Below are 20554 nucleotides of genomic sequence, written 5' to 3' on the forward strand. Positions count from 1 at the left end.
GTGTCTCTTTAAATTCACAGATTAAAATGTACAAATACTAATTTGTAATAGTTTAATGGCTTTCATGTCTTGTTTGTGCTTTAAATATTGTTATACAGTTAGATGGAAAAGGTGTATGTATTTGTTTCATGGTTTGTTTTTTACTTTTCAAATACTATAAGAGCCCAACTGTGATCTTGTCATCCAAAGTGACGAATGTTGTGGTACTGTGCAAGATAACAGGAATATGACACCTTCATCTTACCTGTGTGTGAATCCAGACAATATAAGCAGTAGGTGGGAATACCACCTTTTATTAATATTGTTAACCATCCACTCTTTTGAATGACTTTTCCCTTTTAGGCTTTGCTGAGCATCACAGGAAAATGTTAGCAAGGTTAGCCATCAACGCCTTTTCTCCTCTGGACAAATAGCACTTGCTTCTCTGTCTAGAAACCCGAAGCAATACTTTTCCAGGCTGCGTCTTTTACTGAGCGTCATTCGGGATGTACTGGGTCTACAATGTGTTTCCAATTGATGTAATGCATCGTGTTTCCAGGACAGTCATCCTGTAAAACATTATACAGTGGTGTTACTTGTAAGGGGAATTAGGATTCATTCTATATTTGGGGTCCGTGAGTGAAATTTGTGTATGCTCTGCTTCCTTGTACTCACCTTTTTAGCATGTAGTGCGTGACTAATGAGTCTTGGGATTAGTAACAAGCTCATTCTCTAGACACCGCACCTGATCTTCAGCCCGTGGGAATGCTCTATTTTCACCTTTTACGTCCTTTATATGCTCTTCCCCAGGTTGTGCGTGTGTGTGTGTTTTGGAATTTTTCGTGTAGTTGATAGATTTGAGCACTTTCTCCCTACTCTATGTATGTTGGCCAAATGTAAACTGTATTTTCTATTTTCTTGACCGGATAGGTTTATTTACCTGATACCCGTTAGGTGTGATTTAGATTGCCGTGTAAGGGCTTTCTAGCTCTATACTTTTTTTTTTTTTTTTTAAATGGTTCTCTGAAAAGGTCATTTACCCTAATCAATAGAGAATTATAATGTGGAATAGATGTAACGGTGAAGCGCTATATTAAAATACTGTGTATTACAGTATTTTACGGTATTTTAATATAGCGCTTCACCGTTCCATCTATTCTACATTTTCACATTATAAGATAAGAATTTGGTGATAGAGCTGCTTGACTACCATCTATTTTACACATTGTGTTATTGACCCAAAAAAATTTTTTTATCCAATATATTAGCGCTGGTACTTCACTGCTTTTTGTAGAGAATTATAATGACTGAACTTGTGTAAGAATAGATTTCATTCATGTCAGGAATTAAACATGAGATCTGGTTCCCCTTTTTTATTACCTATTCAAAATGTATTGTGAAGTAACAATTGCTTGTTCTTTATAATCTATTTTCTAATTTTATTTATTTTGTCTTGGTCCATGTTTCATGGAGAACTCAGATTTCCATGTGGAAATGTTGGATCTGCATGTAACTTCCACACTCACTTATCTGAAAAATGTGTTGCATTACCCAAATAGTATAACTTATAATGAAGCAATCAGATAAAGTGCATTGTCCTATACCTCTCAACATTTTGAATATCCAGAGGGTCACTTTTGTCTTAAGGGGTGGGAGTGGAGAACTTGTTATTGCCAAGATGTTTTATCTAACAGCTAAATAATTCTAAGACATATTTTGCCCGTTCTCATATTCTCTGTTTTTGTTGCACTGTATTTGCTTTGGCTCTCACTAAGCTAAAAGGGTAATCCAGGTGGGGACCCTGTGCTCACTGTGCTTAGAAGGGTATCGGCTAAACCTTGCTGATGAGGCCCAAAGTAGGCCAAAACAATTGTCTGTGGTTGCTGTATGTCCCGTGCAGCGAGTACTTTCTAGTGACTAGTCTTTAGGTTCTGGACTGCCCTTATAGGTGGTATCAGTATGATATGCAAATAGTTCTCTTTGTAATGGCACAAGTGAGCAAAACCATTTTGGAGACCTGCGCAAGGACTATCCAAAGGACAAACTACAGAGTTTCTCTAAGCTTTGCCCTTTTACATTCTCTGGTTTTGTTGGAGAGCAAGTCATTGCCAATAATTATTTTATCTCACAGTTAATTAATTAAAAGGCATTTAGAACATATTTAGTTGCACAAACAAAACATTTGCTGGTTTCAACACATCATAAGTTGCATTACTGTAGTTTTATCTACACACACTGCAAATTAATTGGAGTTTTTTTGCTGTGCATATGCTCATAATTTTACGATTGTTAGTATTTTAAAGATAAGGACAAGAAAGAATATAATGCAAGTAAAAATTATTGGTGCAAAAAAGTATACAGCCATATTATTATATATACAATTTGTTTCTGGTAGCTGGTGTATTTTAGGTTTACGTGAATCAAACATTTTTAACTTTTTTCCTTTTGCCACGTGGGCTTTTTTGGTAATTTCTATATCCATACTCCCAAAATATTACTGAATATTTTCGTTGCGTTATCTTCTTCATGTACATGGGGCCCAAATTGCTTCTCGATCGTCAGTCATATAGTAAAATATATTGTTTGCTTTTTCTCGTCTTCGAAACGTAATTATCTCTGCTGCTTTGTTTATTTTCCTGTGTGGCCTGTCTGCCTGTTCCTATATTTTCCATGAGTCACCTACTTTTTTTTTTTTTCTTTCCCCCATCCCTTCTCTCCATGGCAGATCACCTGGTTGCACATGGACGTATGGCTGAGAAGGAAGCCCGTAGGAAATTTAAACAGATTGTGGCTGCCGTTCATTTCTGTCACTGTAGAAACATTGTACATAGAGATCTAAAAGCTGAAAACCTGTTGCTGGATGCAAACCTCAACATCAAGATCGCAGGTAAGGCGCTCGTTATAGAATAGGCTACATAACTACTGACCCGAATGCCACCATTTGGAACTTTCATCAGTGTCTTTAATGGACTTTTGTAAATTTCAAATGCTCTGTTCACAATGATATGATTGATAATATTTATCTACTGGCTGTTTAGATTTAAGTTACATTCTGCTTTCTCATCCGGTATAGTGGAAATAATGACTGTGGCAGCATTTATAAAGTGGTTTATGGCTGGGCAGATCATTGCCAATAGCACGTGCTCTTTAAGAACTCCCCGTTTTGGGCTTAGTTAGGGGTGGTGGGTGGATTGTTAAAAACAATTTCATAGTTTGTGACCAGTTAACCCTGAAATGATATTAATTGTTGTGTGGATAGTCATTGCCTGGCATCTTCTGACATTTACCTGGTTATTTTGAAACTTATGTTGCAATGAATAGCTTTCCACCCTTCTCAGACTCTTTTATTTTCTATATATTGAGAATCAGATGCAGACCAGTTACATGAGAGACAGACAAATCAGTCATAAACTACAATGAATCTATCTGATGATTTCATTTTTGTGGTTAAAGGGATCCATACATTGAGATAAATATAAAATCCAAGCAGACATAAGGCAAACCTGCTAATTGTTAAGGCTCCGTGCGTACCTGATTTTTTTTTTTTTTTTCTTATTCAAATTATATTCGTCATGATCTGGTGCCAGGTTTTTGAAAGGGTCTATGAATCAGAAATAACACCCGGAAAATACACATTTTTATGTATATATTTTTTTTAAAATGCAGAATCTTCTGTTTACCAATATCTGCGTTCTGTAAAAAAAAAAAAAAAAAAAGCTGGCCCTTCCTACCCCCGCAGGTTTACGATTATCTCTTTCAGTGCGTGGTTAGTCAGCAAATGGGTCTTGTTTACTCGGTATATTAGGACAGGTTGGTTAGCTAAAAATCTAAAGATGATAGATTAGGTCTATTCTATATATGTTTTGGTTTTTTTTCTCCTTTGATACAAGTGTTTGTTATATGCGAGGCACACGGAAAAATCATGTATAATTTGTGAGAAAACAGACTGTGAAAGGCTTAAAGGGAAAACCTAAACAGCTCATGGAAAAATAGCTGTTTTCTTTGGCTTGGAAGGACATGGTGTCGACTTGTGTGATATCACAGAAAGTGTCTGTTGATTCCTCATCTCCTTATCTGCTGTCTGGAAGCCAGGCCTTGACGAATTTACCCTGCGTTTGGGAGCAAGGCAAAATTAAACCCTGCGCTCAAACTCACATTACTGCTGGGCGGCAGCAATGACTACACTACACATCAGCCCCAACATGTACAATAATCACAAAAGAAAAAAGTTACTTTCGCACCATCCCAAATATCTGCGCACATTTACATAACTGTTTTTTTTAGTATCACTCCAATGGCTATTAAATTGTAAGCTCATCTGCCACGTCAAGGCAAAACCTCTAAGGTGGGTCCTACACTAACAATTCACCTTGCTTATTTCAGCTTAAAGGTAAAATCTGAGGCCGTGGTATTTTTCTAAACCTCTACACACACATTAACTTGGGGTGTGCAGCAGCACTGTAACATGGGTGTGTAATACAAGAGCAAATATAAACATACAACATTAAGATCTGCGCTAAAACTCCCACTACTCCTGGGCGGCAGCAATGACACATCAAATCCGAAAATCAAAGAAAGTTACTTGTGCACTATCCCAAATCCTTATGCACGTTGATATAACCGGTAAGTTTAATGGCCATTCAAGTGTAAGCTCAACCTGCCACGCCAAATTTCCATTAACTTTGAGTGCCAGAGGTGGTCTTGTATATCATATCTCATCACTCCTACCCCCATACCAATATCTCTCTGTTTCACGCACACCCATATGATTTAATTGGATGTATTCTCCAATACATTAGGTATGGTGGTTTAGTGATACCTTGAATGCAGAGTGAGTGATTGATTGTTGCTGCTCCTTCACAGTGTGAAACTGCTGTGATAGAGGAGACTTATTAAATCACACCCTCACAATCTCTGTTACAGTTTGATTTATATTGCAATGGACCAATGACAACAAGATGACAACATCTTGTGCTGAAGAATCTCCTGATTCATGCTGCTCTTTCACAGCGAGCCGTTAGGGACCCAATATTTCAGGTGGCATTCATAATAAACTGGAGCCGCCCCAGACTTGCCAGATCTGGCACCATTTGTGTTAAATTATTCGCTGTTGGGAATATCTTCTAGATTTCTCAAATTCTCATATAGCAGGACACAACAAAGCCCCGACCCTGCAAGTCCTTGTGCATTTCACATGAAGGCACAAACCATGCACTTCCTTGTGGGTCAGACAGAGGGGATGGGAAGCGGAGTTTTGTTTTTTTAAATCTCCCCACCAGGCATGCGGCAAAGAGACCCAATCCATGTCCATTTCTGTGTTGCCACGGCAGCCTGGCATCTTCAAATTGTTGAGCACCTCAATGGCAATAAAGCTCAAATACTCAACACTGTTTTCATCGTTCAATAACATTCAAATATTACCAAGTCCTAGTTAGAACTGAAAACGGAAACTGTATCTGGATGTAACATTTAATTTACCTGGAGTATAGAAGAGGACTTCTTTTGTTTCAAAACATATTGGCAAGCATGGCCTCCTGTTAAAATTTCATAGTCATTTTTAAGATATCCACCCCAAAATCATTGTGTGCTTACTTGGCAACACCAGGTTCCTCCTTGGTGAATGTCTGGTGGGCTTTATGGGGATTTGATGCTAAGCTTTGAGGAACTATTATTGAGATATCTTGGAGTGTCAAAGAGCATCTTTCTCAACTTTTCCCACCGCAAGTGTGAGTGGCCAAGCAGACACTGAACATCAATTACAACTGCATGAGGACAGTCCCATCTAAAATGCACATTAATAGGGTGGCCAATCCTCACTATGACTTCTCAATGTCATTATTATTACTGTATTAAATTTGTAAATATATTACAAAAGTGTTTTTGTTTTTTCTCTCTCTTAACTGGGATAATGGCCATAAAGGTTTGAGGGCTTTTCCCACCTTGTTTACTATACTACAACTGACAGGTAAAGTATTTTAACAGTGTAGTGGATTTACCCCCAAAGAAAATATGCATGTGTTTTTTGTTTTTATGCTTTTTCTTTGGGGTTAAAAGAAAACATCACTTGCAAAAGCTGCAGACCTAATGTCTGGAGCTTTTGCAAGCCCTTCTGTTTTTTCCCCAAATACAGGTTTTTCATTGATCACACTCTATTGTGGTTTTCTAATGTTTCTCAATAGGCTGCAGTACAGCTCATAGAGAAAGGAGGAAAGCAGGCACACGCTAGCACAGCACACCTGTCTGTTCGCTTTCTGTGTAATAGCGCAACAGTGTCTGGAAGCATCTCTTACATAATAATGTTTTAGCAGTCTGGGTACCTTTTTATCAGGTTCAGCTGTATACATTATCCACTAAACTGTGATTTGTCAGAAATTTAAAGTGAGAATTTTCCTATTATAAAATTTAAAATTCTAGGTCAAAAAAGCCAGCTGCTTTTTAGTTTGGCTTTTTAGTCTTAAAATTGGAAATACCTTTTGAAAACACTTTAGTGAATAACCCTGTATAGAATTCATAACAGTCTGTACAGAAATCACTTTGAGAAAAGCAGAAGCAGTAATTTCAACTTTCTTGTTTAGAAACCATCTTTTTTTTGTGTAGTTTAACATTGATCGGTATAGTTTGCTCACTTGCAGTGTTTGGCTCCAGTCTGTCTTGTGCCTAGGAACTTGGGAATAAGGACATCCCGACAGGAAGAGGCACAAGCAGCATAGGTGGAAGCCTGGGTTTCAGCCTTTTAACCTAACAGATCTGTTTGCTTTCAATCATAAAAGCTGAACTGTATGTGACTTACAGGAATAGCCGAGCTCTTGGCCTCGTAACGCCTGTTTCCAGTTATTAATTTGATCTGGACCTAGGCAGTGTTGCTGACGGATTATTGCTAAACCACTATTTTGGGGAATGAAGTACAATATTACAGGATGAAAGCGCTTTTAAAGTAAGGAGTATTCGTTCAGGCAGACTTTTCCTTTAAATGGGTTTTGGGACAGAGGATAAAAGTAACCCTGAAACAAGTTGGCATTTAATTCAATATGCATTGTTCAGACTAGATATGGAAGTAATATAAAGATTTAAAGTAGGCAAATAAAGAAAACTTTCGGGGTGCAAGTAATTAATGTGAGCTGGCTATTCGTGGGACTCTTGTGGGGTGGGAGCTGGTTTCTAAGTGCTCTGGAACCTCCCATCTGTTGTTTGCCTTGGCAGCGCCTGAAATCCGTCATCTGATGAGTAGGCTGCACTTACTGTCAGAGCTGCTTTGATCCCCTGCTTGTTTTTGTATTTTTATTTCAAAGATTCTAAAAAAAACCTTGAGTGTTTTAAAACCCATCTTCCTGCCCTTCTCATTCTCCACTCCTTTCATTCCTCCTATATCTCTTTTCCATTGCATGCGTTCCTTGTAACAATGTGAGCAGAGCTGACAGACCTCCTCTAGTGTTTTATATTCACGTGTGAAAACCATTTCTGTCCAGTACATTTATTGAGTGAATGTTTTATTTACGTTCTCACCCTGATTGATTTTACTGTGCTGTTATGTTAAGCCTGTTTTGTGAATATGAGAGGCAATTAGATCAAAAATAGTAATTATGAATTTACATCAGTAGAAAACTGGCAAGCTGCTAGTACAAACCATCTGCTACATTGAGATATTCCACATATACCTCATCAGACAAGCGTATCGGCTTCTCAGCATGCAGAGCTACCCCGAACATGCTTGATTCAAATACCGCGTTCCAAATAGTCTAAAAGGTTTTTACTGAACACCTAGAGGACCATTCACTAGGTGCTGAACAGCTTCTGAGTGATTGGTTGCTTTAATTTGACTGTTTCATTTGAAATGTTGCTATGTGAACCACATTTGGCTATTCACAAACCGCAGATTTGGTTATTTCAGCCATGTTTGCACTACTACACAACTACCATTTGGTTTCCTGTTGTAATTGTCCAAAATTCCCTGTACATTGGCTTAATCTGCTATTTCCGAACAACCAATTTGAGTCCTCTTAATTTGTTTGATGCAATTCCACTTACACAGAGCAGATAGCTTGCACGGATAGCAGTGAATTAGCCTATAACTGTACTCCTTAACTAGATCTCTACTTTTATTTGTTTTCTGATTTGTTTTTTTTATGATGCAGGTACATTTGGTTGCTGTTCATCTAGATCCATTTTCAAGTGAATTTCCCTACTTCCATTAGATCCATTTTAAAATACAGTAGTATTTCAGTGTAGATTCCGTTCGTTCAGTAGCCTTAAACTCAAGATTCCGCTGAATGAAATTGGCTGAATTTGTTAAAGCATATTCTACTTAGAAGACCGTGGTTATTAATTGACAGCTAGAATAATCTGCACCCACATTGTACAACCATAACATCTGTTAGATGCTGAATAAACTGCATGTTTATTACAACTGCCTGGATTTTTTCATGTTGTATATGGCCAAATTAATTTAAGCTCATTCATTTTTTTTTTTTTATTATTTTTTTTACCAATGCCTTAACCCCTTAACCCCTTAAGGACCAAACTTCTGGAATAAAAGGGAATCAGGACATGTCACACATGTCATGATTCCCTTTTATTCCAGAAGTTTGGTCCTTAAGGGGTTAAACAAATTTGACAAATATTTGTTTTGAATATTCTAATCTTGAGTACTCGAAATAGTCCCAAATTCTCAATTTTCCAATATTACATGATGTAAGCTCTGTATATTTTAGTAAACATCATCATTTTCTTATTTTGAAGTGTGCGTAGTTTTGTAAATCACATCAGTAGTATTAAGTTGGAAAATCTTTTCATGCAGTGGTGCACTACATTCACATTTACCATCCTTTGCACAGACTTTGGATTCAGCAACCGGTTTACCCCTGGACAGCTTTTGAAGACCTGGTGTGGGAGTCCTCCCTATGCTGCCCCGGAGCTTTTTGAAGGGAAAGAGTATGACGGACCCAAGGTTGATATCTGGGTGAGTGGAAAATGTGTATATTTGGGTACAGAAGTGCTTAATTGGATTATGTAATAAAGGTTTTGAAAAATCATAAGGGCAAGAATGTAATGGATCTTGAGTTTTTTTTTCCTACCATATGTCAACATTGAGTAGTGTTTGTTCATATTTATGTTTATAATGGCATATTGTGAGCTGTGTACGAGACGGTGTATGACAGTGTGGCAGTCTAAGCTAGTAACGCAATAGACATATTCTTGGAGTAGAGTGTGACTCCCAATTGTTTGATACTTCTAAATCAACATCATCCTTCGTACTCTTGGGTTTTTTTTTTCCTCTCTGGGCAGAGTTTGGGAGTTGTCCTGTATGTGCTGGTCTGCGGAGCACTTCCTTTTGATGGGAGCACCTTACAGAATCTCCGTGCGCGGGTCTTAAGTGGGAAATTTCGTATCCCTTTCTTCATGTCCACAGGTAACTGGCTTAATCTGTCTGCTTTTACTGCATCAGAATAAAGGCCTAGATTTTAATAGCTTTTTATAAACGTCTAAAATGATTTAACTTTTTTTTTTTTTTTTTTATTGTGATATTGTTTATTTTTTATTTTTCATGTGATATATTTTTTGATATGATAAAACAATTTCAAATTGTTATCCAAAAGTATTAAATCATTTGAAAAGCTTATCCAAAATATTAAAGGAACACTATAGTCACCTAAATTACTTTAGCTAAATAAAGCAGTTTTAGTGTATAGAACATTCCCCTGCAATTTCACTGCTCAATTCACTGCCATTTAGGAGTTAAATCACTTTGTTTCTGTTTATGCAGCCCTAGCCACACCTCCCCTGGCTATGATTGACAGAGCCTGCATGAAAAAACAAACTGGTTTCACTTTCAAACAGATGCAATTTACCTTAAATAATTGTATCTCAATCTCTAAATTGAACTTTAATCACATACAGGAGGCTCTTGCAGGGTCTAGCAAGCTATTAACATAGCAGGGGATAAGAAAATCTTAAATAAACAGAACTTGCAATAAATAAAGCCTAAATAGGGCTCTCTTTACAGGAAGTGTTTATGGAAGGCTGTGCAAGTCACATGCAGGGAGGTGTGACTAGGGTTCATAAACAAAGGGATTTAACTCCTAAATGGTAGAGGACTGAGCAGTGAGGCTGCAGGGGCATGTTCTAAACACCAAAACCGCTTCATTAAGCTAAAGTTGTTAAGGTGACTATAGTGTCCCTTTAAATTAAGGCCATAATTAGTGTCTACTTATTTCAGTTATTTTTTCTATCTTGTGAAAAGGCAATGCAGATATTATTACGCACATCTTTTTGTGCATACTGTATTAATATACAATAGAGCAGTTAAGAATAAAATAGAAGTGTGAAAATTATAATCCATAACCTGAATAGGATGAACTAATACCCCCTGAAATATTGTACGTGTTTGAACTCATAATCACCGTCTTTTACGCTGTTTTGGTATATTTGCATTACTTGCCGTGTTTTCTGTGCTTTATAAGTAATGTAGATAGATACTGCATTCTCAAGTGATCCTTAACTTTTGTATTTAATAAACCACATTTGTTTTGTTTGAACTAAATAACTGAAACCAAAGAATAACTGAGTTTGTTTTTTTATTTTCTAACGGGAGCTATTAAAATTGCAATTGCCTTTCAATTCTCCATAAGTCAGTGTTCAGTGAATTCCTATCTTTTACACAGTGACATGAGAACAGAGTGTTGTTAAACAGTGGTACTTGCTACCGATGTACACCCTTTGTGTTTGAATATGTCTCGTTTTTCCAATTCGTCTCCTTTCTTGCACAATATGCTTTTTAGTGCAGGCCATTTCCCCAGACATTCCTGAGCCAAACATTTTCATCAAATAGCAACACACTCACTTAAAGCACCACTGCCCCCTTTGAGTTTTTCATAATGATATAAACTTTATTTATATAGACTGCAGTCAAAAAGGTATTCTAAGACAAAGCTTCTGTGGTTTGATCCATTTGTGTTATTGTTTTGTATCCTCATTAAGCTTAGAACAAGTATATTGCTGTTTAGATCTCTTCTACATGCATGTGGAATAGCGATGGGGCTTGTGGGACATGGTGGCAAAAATTTGATTTACATTGGTTTAAATTGATGTGACACTGTTGGTTAAACTGTTATTGTTGGTATATTCGTATTGGAGTCATTAAATATCTTCCAGGCTTGTTTAACCCTGTACTGACCTCTGTCCCTCAGAATGTGAGCACCTGATCCGACACATGCTGGTTTTGGAGCCCAGTAAGCGTCTCTCCATGGAGCAGATCTGCAAACACAAGTGGATGTGCCATGGCGAGCAGGACCTTGAGTTTGAAAGAGTGAGTCTGACACACATGGACATACACTTATCTGTAATACTTTTTATGGTAATTCACTAAAGTGAGAATTGCAGTGAATTTCAAATTTATGGACAAACCAGTTGCCATGGAAACAGAACTGACTTGGAAAATGTTTCCAATTTGAATATTTTGGCCTAAATTTTGAAATTCACTTTGAATTCCTGGCATATCTCACTAATCTTCCGCACTAAGTGCAAAAGGGTCACAGCACCCAGACCACTTTAATTAGCTGAAGTGGTCTGGGTTCCTACAGTATCCCTTTAGGCCATTTGGATTCCAGTTTGCATCGGCTGTAAATTTATTTATCTATTTATTTATTTTTAACAAAACCCTGCAAAACATTTTGCTTTGGTTTCCCATTCCTTTAACAGGCCATGAAATTCTGAGTTCACTTTCGGTCAAAAGTGTAATTTCATTTGTCATTATTCAGTACCATTTCTTATTCTCTCCACCTTTTTGCAGCTAATAGCAGAGTGCCAGAATGTCAAACTCGAGAGACAGAGGGAGCCTTTGAATGAGCAAGTCCTGCTTACCATGGCTGAAATGGGTTTGGACAAGGAACGTACTCTGCAGGTGAAAACTGGTCCTTTACACCTTCTCCGTTCCCTTCAAAGGAACCCTTTAATTGTAAAAATGTTAATATTTTTAAAGTCAGACGTGTTCCTTAAATTTAAAAAAAAAAAAGTAATTAAACGTACTGTAATTCACAGAGACTAGAGGCACCCTTCTTGCTGAAAGCAAAACAACCCTATCTGAGATTATCAATCATGATGAGAAGCATTGGGACACATGGTAAATGCATGACAGTCCATGCTTCTCAAGACTCATTTGGTCCAATTTCTGAAAAAGGCAATAATTTACATTTCCATAGTAAAGGGGACAGCATCTATGCACTGATGCCACTTCATTAAGATGTCGTTTTTGCTATTAGGAGTGTCCCTTTAACTTCTGTCTTCTGTTTTATTGCTCTCATACCTCTTTTTGCTCCTCAATAGTCTTTAAGAACAGACGCCTATGATCACTACAGCGCTATCTACAGTTTACTTTGTGACCGTCTGAAACGTCATAAGACTCTTCGCCTCCCGGGTACCCCTCCTTGTATACCTCGCCCAGTGTCCTTCCCAGCTCTACCAGTTCAGGTAAGATTCAAGGCCATCTGGAAATTCTAATATGCTGGCAAATACCCAAAGTATTTCTTACTTAAACCACACAGAACAATTATTACTTTGCTTCTGTCTCTACACTATCAATCATTGTGTTGTTCAGTTCATGCTTTTGTTAGCATCCTTTCCCATGTATAGTGACCCGCATGTGTCTCAATCCTATGCAGGTGGAAGACACTGGTAGTGCAGTAAGTATGAATGTTCCTCAAGTTCAACTCATCAACCCTGAGAACCAGATTGTTGAGGTGAGCAAAGGAGATGTAGATTGATAAATAATGCAGTAACCTTTTTATCGTTAGGAACACTCCATTGATATATATTTTTTATTTATTTATATATTTTAGTAGATTTACCCCCAATGAAAGAATAGATGTATTTTGTTTTGCATGTTTTTATTGGGAGGTATGTGAAAAAAAGGCAACTTTGCAAGCCCTCCCCTCTTTCTCCGGCACATACTTTCAGTCCGCACCGGGTAATGCTCCTTTCAGAGGTTTCTCGTTGTTAAGCCTTTGTGGTGGAGCTGCACACACACGTTCATGGCTTTTCCCAGCTTCTCAATGAGCTAATGGAAGTGGAAGATAACCTCCGGGGATGTTTCTGCCATGGTGCCCCATGAAAAGTTGACACATTTTTGTGCCCGTTTTGGCATTTTCTAATCTGGTCTGGAAATGCAAGTGTTTATGCAAATATCTGTACATCCTTAATTAGCATTAATTTGTTTACATATTTTGAATCTACATCTTGTGCACATGAGTAACCTGCCATGTTTAACCCTTTCCATGCAGACTAATGGCACTATGAACTTGGATAGCGATGAAGGGGAAGAGCCTTCTCCAGAAGCGTTGGCTCGCTATCTCTCCATGAGGAGGCACACTGTGGGCGTGCCAGACACCCAGTAAGTTGCATTCTGCAGGTCAGATTGCGCAGTTAGATTTTTGTACAAGTTGTCGATTTTACTACTTAATCATGTCACAGAGTAATCACCAGAAAAGCAAAGTTCCCGCTAAATTAATCTCTACACCTTGAATGCTTTTAAACTATACAGTCTATGATCTTGTTTGAATTTTATTCCCATGCATCTTGGCATTAAATTTTAATATTCCATATATCTGGTGTATATATATATATATATATATATATAAACAAAATAATACTTAAGGCACTCACCCCTGAATGGTGTATGGATATATCTTGCCTTCGGTGCTTCCGGCGTCCCATATATATCCAGCAATAAAGTGGAGCACTCAGAAGGACTTCGTAATCGTGAATTTATTAATAAAAGTAGTTTTACATCAGCATGTAAGTCCTGTGATTCGACGTTTCGGCCCCTCAGGGTCTTTTTTGAAAAAAGACCCTGAGGGGCCGAAACGTCGAATCACAGGACTTACATGCTGATGTAAAACTACTTTTATTAATAAATTCACGATTACGAAGTCCTTCTGAGTGCTCCACTTTATTGCTGGATATATATATATATATATATATATATATATATATATATATATATATATAAATATACACACCCACGAGAGCGTGTTTAATGAACTCCAATAAATGACCCTAAATAGGGAGAATTTACTTGGGTGGTTGGCAGATCAATAGAACTACAGGAATTAACCCTGCACTCAAACTGCCACTACCCATGGACAGCGAGGGTGGCTATTCTTCAGATGTATTAACAAACCCAAACATGTTACCTGCTTAATATCCCTAACCCCCTTTTATATTTGGGATAGGGTGCAGGTAACTTTGCCCCAGTTTTTCTGATGTTAATCATGTTTTCCTAACTAAGGACCCGATTTAATAAGCTTTTGCAATCATTCAATAAGGTTAGGAAAACTTTCTAAATTATTTGTTTACAAAAGTTCCATAAAAGTAATGGTGGCTTCTACAGATAATGAACTGAAACAGTTTTTCTTCCGATATTGAATCATTTGGAAATCTTTTTATCCTGTATTTGAACCATTGAGTCCTTTGAAATCCTTATTAGAGAGAGGCCTGTGTTTTTATTATTCTACTGCATGAGAGGAATGATTATTTGACATATAGCCTAGCTTAGATTCATTAAGTCATCATTTTCCTATGACTGACCATATGTTAACTTTATTTCAGCACTGAAGGGGGAGCTGAAGAGCTACAGAAGATGATTCCTGGGTTCCCAAGGATCACTCCTCAGACTCCATTCCTACCAGTGACTCAGAATGCCAATGTTATGCACACGTTGCTTCCCATGCCACCCGGCTGCCATCTCGAATACAAGGTACAAACTAGCATTCAGTGTTAGTCAAGGATCAATCAGAATTGCTTATAAGCACATATATGAGTGCAGGATATTTGCCATTAGATTTGTGTTTTAAATCTATTTAGCTTATTTTTTTTTTAACTCTTATAGTTGAATAAACATTAGTAAATTTAGAGTTGCAGGAATTCCAATCGATGCAAGGATGCAAATGGCTCTAATTCCATTAATCCGGTATATTCTGTCGGTGTTCTTGAGTGTAGTGCAATATGCACAATTGTATATTTGGAACATCTTAGATTTATCTTTGGTTATCTTAGAGCACACTTGATCCATAATGTTTGGCTCCAGTGAAAACTCAACTGATGAGCTATGTTGGGGGTCTAAGGCAGCCAAACCAGTTTACAATGGCTTCATTTTCTTACAGCATAATTTAAAGGGGCACTATAGCCACAAGAACAACTACAGCTTATTGTATTTGTTCTGGTGAGTGGAATCATTCCCTTCAGGCTTTTTGCAGTAAGCACTGTCTTTTCAGAGAAAATGCAATGTTTGCATTACCGCATAGGGATACCTCCACTGGCCACTCCTCAGATGGCTGCTAGAGGTGCTACCTGGGGCAGTGCTGCATAGTGTGACTGACATTCAGTGTCTCCACCTTCTGCATGGAGACACTAAACTTTCCTCATAGAGATGTATTGATTCAATTAATCTCTATGAAGAGGTGCCGATTGGCCAGAGCTGTGTTTGGTTTTTGCTGGCTCTGCCCTTGATCTGCCTCCTTGACAGTCTTAGCCAATCATATGGGAAAGCATTGTGATTGGCGCAGACGATAACTTCTGATGATGTCAGCCAAGCAGGCAGATCAGGGGCAGAGCCAACAGCTGCAGACTTGAACAAAAGTAAGATTTTACTATATTTAGGAGTGCCATGGGGGCTAGATGGTGGTTTTAACACTAGGGTCAGAAATACATGTTTATGTTCCTGACCCTATAGTGTTTGTTTAATGCAGGGCCACTAGATTATATCATTTATCATCCCTGGAGGCAGAAGAGAAAGGTTAGTAATTTCATATGCAGCCACTTTTGGCCTTAAAATTGTACTCTTTTCACTACATTTGTACACCTAGTCTTGCTAAACCATTATGCTTATATTTTCATTTTCATTTTATTTTTTTATTTTTTTTACTTTTTACATAATAATCACTGTACACGTTTAATGACCTACCACTCATACCTTCATGGCAACTATTGCATTTTGACTTTGCTGCCACCCAGTGGCTCTTGTTTTCTTTTCTCTGCTCCATATGTTCGCTGTGACATGCTGGTGTTTTTAAGAAACAGACACCACTTGCCTAATGATATTAAGGATGCTTATTACAAGATAATGTCTTCCTTAACACCGAATGTGTTAATTTGTGCGCTCTCAATTGGGTGCTTCTCGCCCTCTGTTTTGTTTAGTTGTGCTTTTCTTCGTCTTCTTTGGTTCCAGCTCAGTTTACATGCCTCCATTTTGCATAATATTAGCTAACTACTAGCCAACTGCTAGTATTTCTCTTCCCAACAGACCACCATCTTTCCTGCCATGTTTTCAAAGACCGGTTTAACGCAGTTGTCCCACTGTGGGTTTTGTCTTCCATTACTAACTGACAAAATATCTCTATAGAAGCCTTGCATTTGCAGATCTACCTGCATCCCCAGCACACATGACATTGGCAGCCCAGATCTCTGTTCCAGGCTGACAAATTCTCTGCATATTTTGCATCTGTTGTCAGCTGACACTAGTTGTAGAAATGTTCTCCCTTAACCCCTTAAGGACACAACTTCTGGAATAACATGGAATCATGACGGAATATTTCCATCATGTGTCCTTAAGGGGTTAAGGCAGATGGCCTACATGGGGAAGACTGCACCCCTCCCAGTGTATGTGCCCTCACCAATTTATATTTTGAACCCTCCCTTTCTATTCCTTTCGCCTCTCCTGCCCAGAACACGCACATGTGCTCTGAGCCTGTGAAACGGACCAATCACCGGCCTGTGATTGGACCGCATGAGACCCCAGTGATGTTGGAAGGGGGAGCAGAGAATCAGCACCAGGAACTTCACCCAGCACCGGAAATATCCCCTCCTCCAAAAGGGATAATAGGGTCAGGAACACAAACATGTATTCCTGAACCTATAGTGTTAAAACCACCCCACCCCCGCTTAAACCCCTTTAAAGGTAATAAAACTTGGCCTATTTCCAGCTCGGCAAGAGTATTCCGACACTGGCCCCACCCCAGATCCGCCTCCTGCTAACATCACCAGAATTTCTGATTTCAGCCAATCCAGTGCTTTCCTATCTGAGGAGTGGCCACTGGAGGTTTCCCTTGGGGGCAATGTAAACACTGCCTTTTCTCTAAGTGAAAAGGCCTGCAGGGAATTGTTTGTAATCACCAGATCAAATATAATAAGCTGCAGTTGTTCTAGTGACTATAGAGTCCCTTTAACCCCTTCCCGACCGCGGACGTATCAGGAACGTCTGGGAGAAAACGGTCCATAATGACCTTGGACGTACCTGGTACGTCTGCACCTATTTTGAGCTCTGGAAGCTCTGATAGTATAGCAGTGATGCTCTGCATGTGATGAGTGCCTTGAGGGGTCCTGGCACTCAGTGCATATATAAGAATATATATATATAAAAATAAGTAAAATGATCAATATTAACTCCCCCCCCCCCCCCCCCCCACCCCCCTTTTTTTTCTAAAGGCAGTGAATCATGGGGCTTCTGGGGGCGTCCCTAGCAAGCCGCATCATAAGGGGCAGGCTGGGGTCATCCAATCACAGCTTGCCCCATTAGCAATTTCATCCCAAGTGTGTTCCCCATTTCTCTGATTAGTGTGGATCTGCCTCCCTCTCTTCACTTGTGTTTTAGTGAGAGAGGGAGAGAGATCTGCGGTTTAGCTAGAGAGATTTAGGTATTTATAGGTAGGGATTTGTAAAATCTTGAGACCCAAAGGCTCTTTTCAGAGCCATTAACCCCTGTCTTGCCAGTGATCACTATAATCACTGTTCTACTGTTTGTGCCCTTTTTTTTTTTTTTTTTTTTTTAGGGGTTCATTTTTTGTGATTTTTTCTTTTTTCTTTTTTGAGACCCAAAAGCTCTTTTCAGAACGATTAACCCCTGTCCTGCCAGTGATCACTATACAGATCACAGGCTCTTGCACAGCATCACTTATTTTGCTGTCTGTTCATTTTTTCAGGGGTTAATTTTAAAAAAAATTTTGTGACAGGTCACTAAGTAAAGTGATTGTGATCATGTCACATGGGTCACGGAAGACAACCAACGCTGAGCAGTCATATGCCACCCTTGCGCTAGAGTCTGACGCTTCTATGTCAGACTCTGACCCTGGTTTTGACCCTGCCAGGTGCTCAGATACATCATCACTAGATACAGTGTCTACTGCTAGTGATGTATCTGGTGATGTCGTATCTGTGCCTGCTAGTCCCCCTGCCAGAAGGAGACGTGCTGCTCCAGCTGGCAGAACTGCTGAGGAGTGGGTAGTGCCTCATCGCCAGAGGCCAGATATCCCATCCTTTACTGCAAATCCTGGCATTAATTTGGATGTCACAGGATTTAGCCCTCAGCAGTTTATGGAGGTGTTTCTGGGCGATGATGTATTGGGGAACATTGTCGCCCAAACTAATTTATATGCCCATCAATTCCGAGCTACAAATCCGGACTCTTTTTTGGCAAAGCAGCAATGGGCCCCCATCGATGTGCCAGAATTTAAAAGATTCTGGGCATTGACTATGCTGATGGGCATCATAAAGAAGCCCCATCTGCTCTGCCCCCATTTACTCCCAATGTATGTCGAGGAAGAGGTATGAAATGATTCTGCATTTCATGCACTTCAGCGACAACAGCCTATGTCCCCCTAGGGAGCATCCCCAGTTTGACAGGCGGTATAAAATCCGCCCCCTGATTACCCACTTTGCTGCCAGGTTTGCAGAGGCTTATACACCTGGAAGGAATATATGCGTGGATGAATCCCTGATGAAGTATAAGGGAAGGCTGGGATTCAAGCAGTATGTTCCTTCCAAGCGCTCTAGGTATGGTGTAAAGATGTATAAGCTCTGTGATAGCGAGACTGGGTATACTCAGGCCTTCCGGGTGTACCAGGGAAAGGATAGCCACCTTGACCCTCCAGGTTGCCCCGAACATATGGGAACCAGTGGCAAGATTGTCTGGGACCTGATATTCCCCCTGATGAACAAAGGGTACCACTTGTATACTGACAATTTTTATACAAGTGTCCCTTTGTTGAAGCTACTGTACTGTTTTGATACAGTAGCTTGCGGCACAATTAAAAAGAACAGCACAGGTTTCCCAGGACAACTTGCACACACCCGGCTACGAAGGGGGGAGACCTCAGCTCTGCGCCAAGAGGAGCTGTTGGCAGTTAAGTACAGAGACAAGAAGGATGTGTACCTTCTTACCACCATCCACACTGAGGGGACTGTGGAGGTCCCTGTACGTGGCAGAGCTGAGAGAACGAGGAAGCCAGTGTGTATCAAGGCCTATAACTGTCATATGGGTGGGGTTGATCTGGCAGATCAGCTGCTGCAGCCCTACCTAATTATACGAAAGACAAGGGCCTGGTACAAAAAGGTTGCAATCTACCTAATGCAGATTGCAACCCACAACGCTTTCTTGTTGTTCAAAAAAGCAAACCCCGGGACGCAACTGAGATTTTTACAGTTTCAGCTCCAGATCATTTTGGGAATTTTGTACCGTGATGCACCTGCTCCCCGGGCGGTGATGAGAGAGAGCAGAGTTGGGGCTACACAGGGGCAGAGAAAAGATAGTGTATATTACTGTCCTGATTGCCCTGGACAGCCTGGACTCTGCATTGGTTACTGCTTCAAACGATACCACACGCTGGTCCATTTTTTATTTATTTTTTAACATTTGGCGTTCAAATGCTCTCCTAAATCACAGTCAAAAAGCGGTGTGCGTGTGTAAAATTGAGGATTGAACAGTTACCTCCACACATATTTTTCAACTTTTTTTATTTTTTGTCTGGCTAAAAAAAAGTTGCATCAAAGTACTCCACATGCAATACCTCGGGGTGTCTACGTTTCAAGTATGTACCCTTTTGTGGCGATATATAAAACTGGGATATGTGATAAGCCCCAAGCTAAAGATAGGCCTATCAGAAGAAATACTCTCAATTTCAACTCAAATTGAAGTCATAGAATTGTAACCGTACCTTCCAAAAATCCTGGCAGACCTATGCATGGGGGGCATGGGTGTCCTAAGGAGGCCTTGCAGAAAACAACCCGGGGAGTTTTCTTGCAATAACCAACAACGGGCTCTCCTAAATCACAGTCAAAAAGCGGTGTGCATGTGTAAAATTGAGGATTGAACAGTTACCTCCACACACGTTCTTCAACTACTGTGTGTGTCAACTTTTCAAATATATGATGCCGAGTACATATTGGGGTGTCCTTTGGCAGTAACACCTAACAAGAGCTTAGAATCTATGCCCAAAGTAGAATGTGTGAGTGAAAAATAACACCACAAAAACGTTTGACAGAGACTGGTGGTAGAATTAGTGCATGTAAAGTGTTGAAATGCCACCATGTGAAATGCCCTAGGGTGTGTACTTTTCAAAAACATACAGTTTGACGGAGGTGAATTACATTGGCCGGCTTCAGACATGTTCCAACTGGGACATGGGTGCATGATGGCCAGCTGTGGGTTTTTTTTTCATCATATTTTACTTTTTTTATTCTAGTAAATTATATGATATGATGAAAATAATGGTATCATTAGAATGAACATTTAATAGCGAGAAAAATGGTATAT

General features: G+C 39.3%; 1 protein-coding gene across 1 annotated transcript in view; it reads left to right on the top strand.

Moving 5' to 3' along the window:
• The window catches only part of SIK3 (SIK family kinase 3), a 72862-nt gene that overhangs the window by 26225 nt on the left and 26083 nt on the right, over positions 1-20554 (top strand). The window contains exons 4-12 of the mRNA XM_063436545.1: positions 2705-2866; positions 8811-8935; positions 9262-9385; positions 11163-11281; positions 11765-11875; positions 12298-12441; positions 12633-12710; positions 13251-13360; positions 14578-14725. Coding sequence (XP_063292615.1) covers positions 2705-2866; positions 8811-8935; positions 9262-9385; positions 11163-11281; positions 11765-11875; positions 12298-12441; positions 12633-12710; positions 13251-13360; positions 14578-14725 — 1121 coding nt within the window. The remainder of the gene's footprint in view (positions 1-2704; positions 2867-8810; positions 8936-9261; positions 9386-11162; positions 11282-11764; positions 11876-12297; positions 12442-12632; positions 12711-13250; positions 13361-14577; positions 14726-20554) is intronic.

This window comes from Pelobates fuscus, chromosome 11 (genome assembly GCF_036172605.1).
Source record: "Pelobates fuscus isolate aPelFus1 chromosome 11, aPelFus1.pri, whole genome shotgun sequence".
NCBI classification, from domain to species: domain Eukaryota; kingdom Metazoa; phylum Chordata; class Amphibia; order Anura; family Pelobatidae; genus Pelobates; species Pelobates fuscus.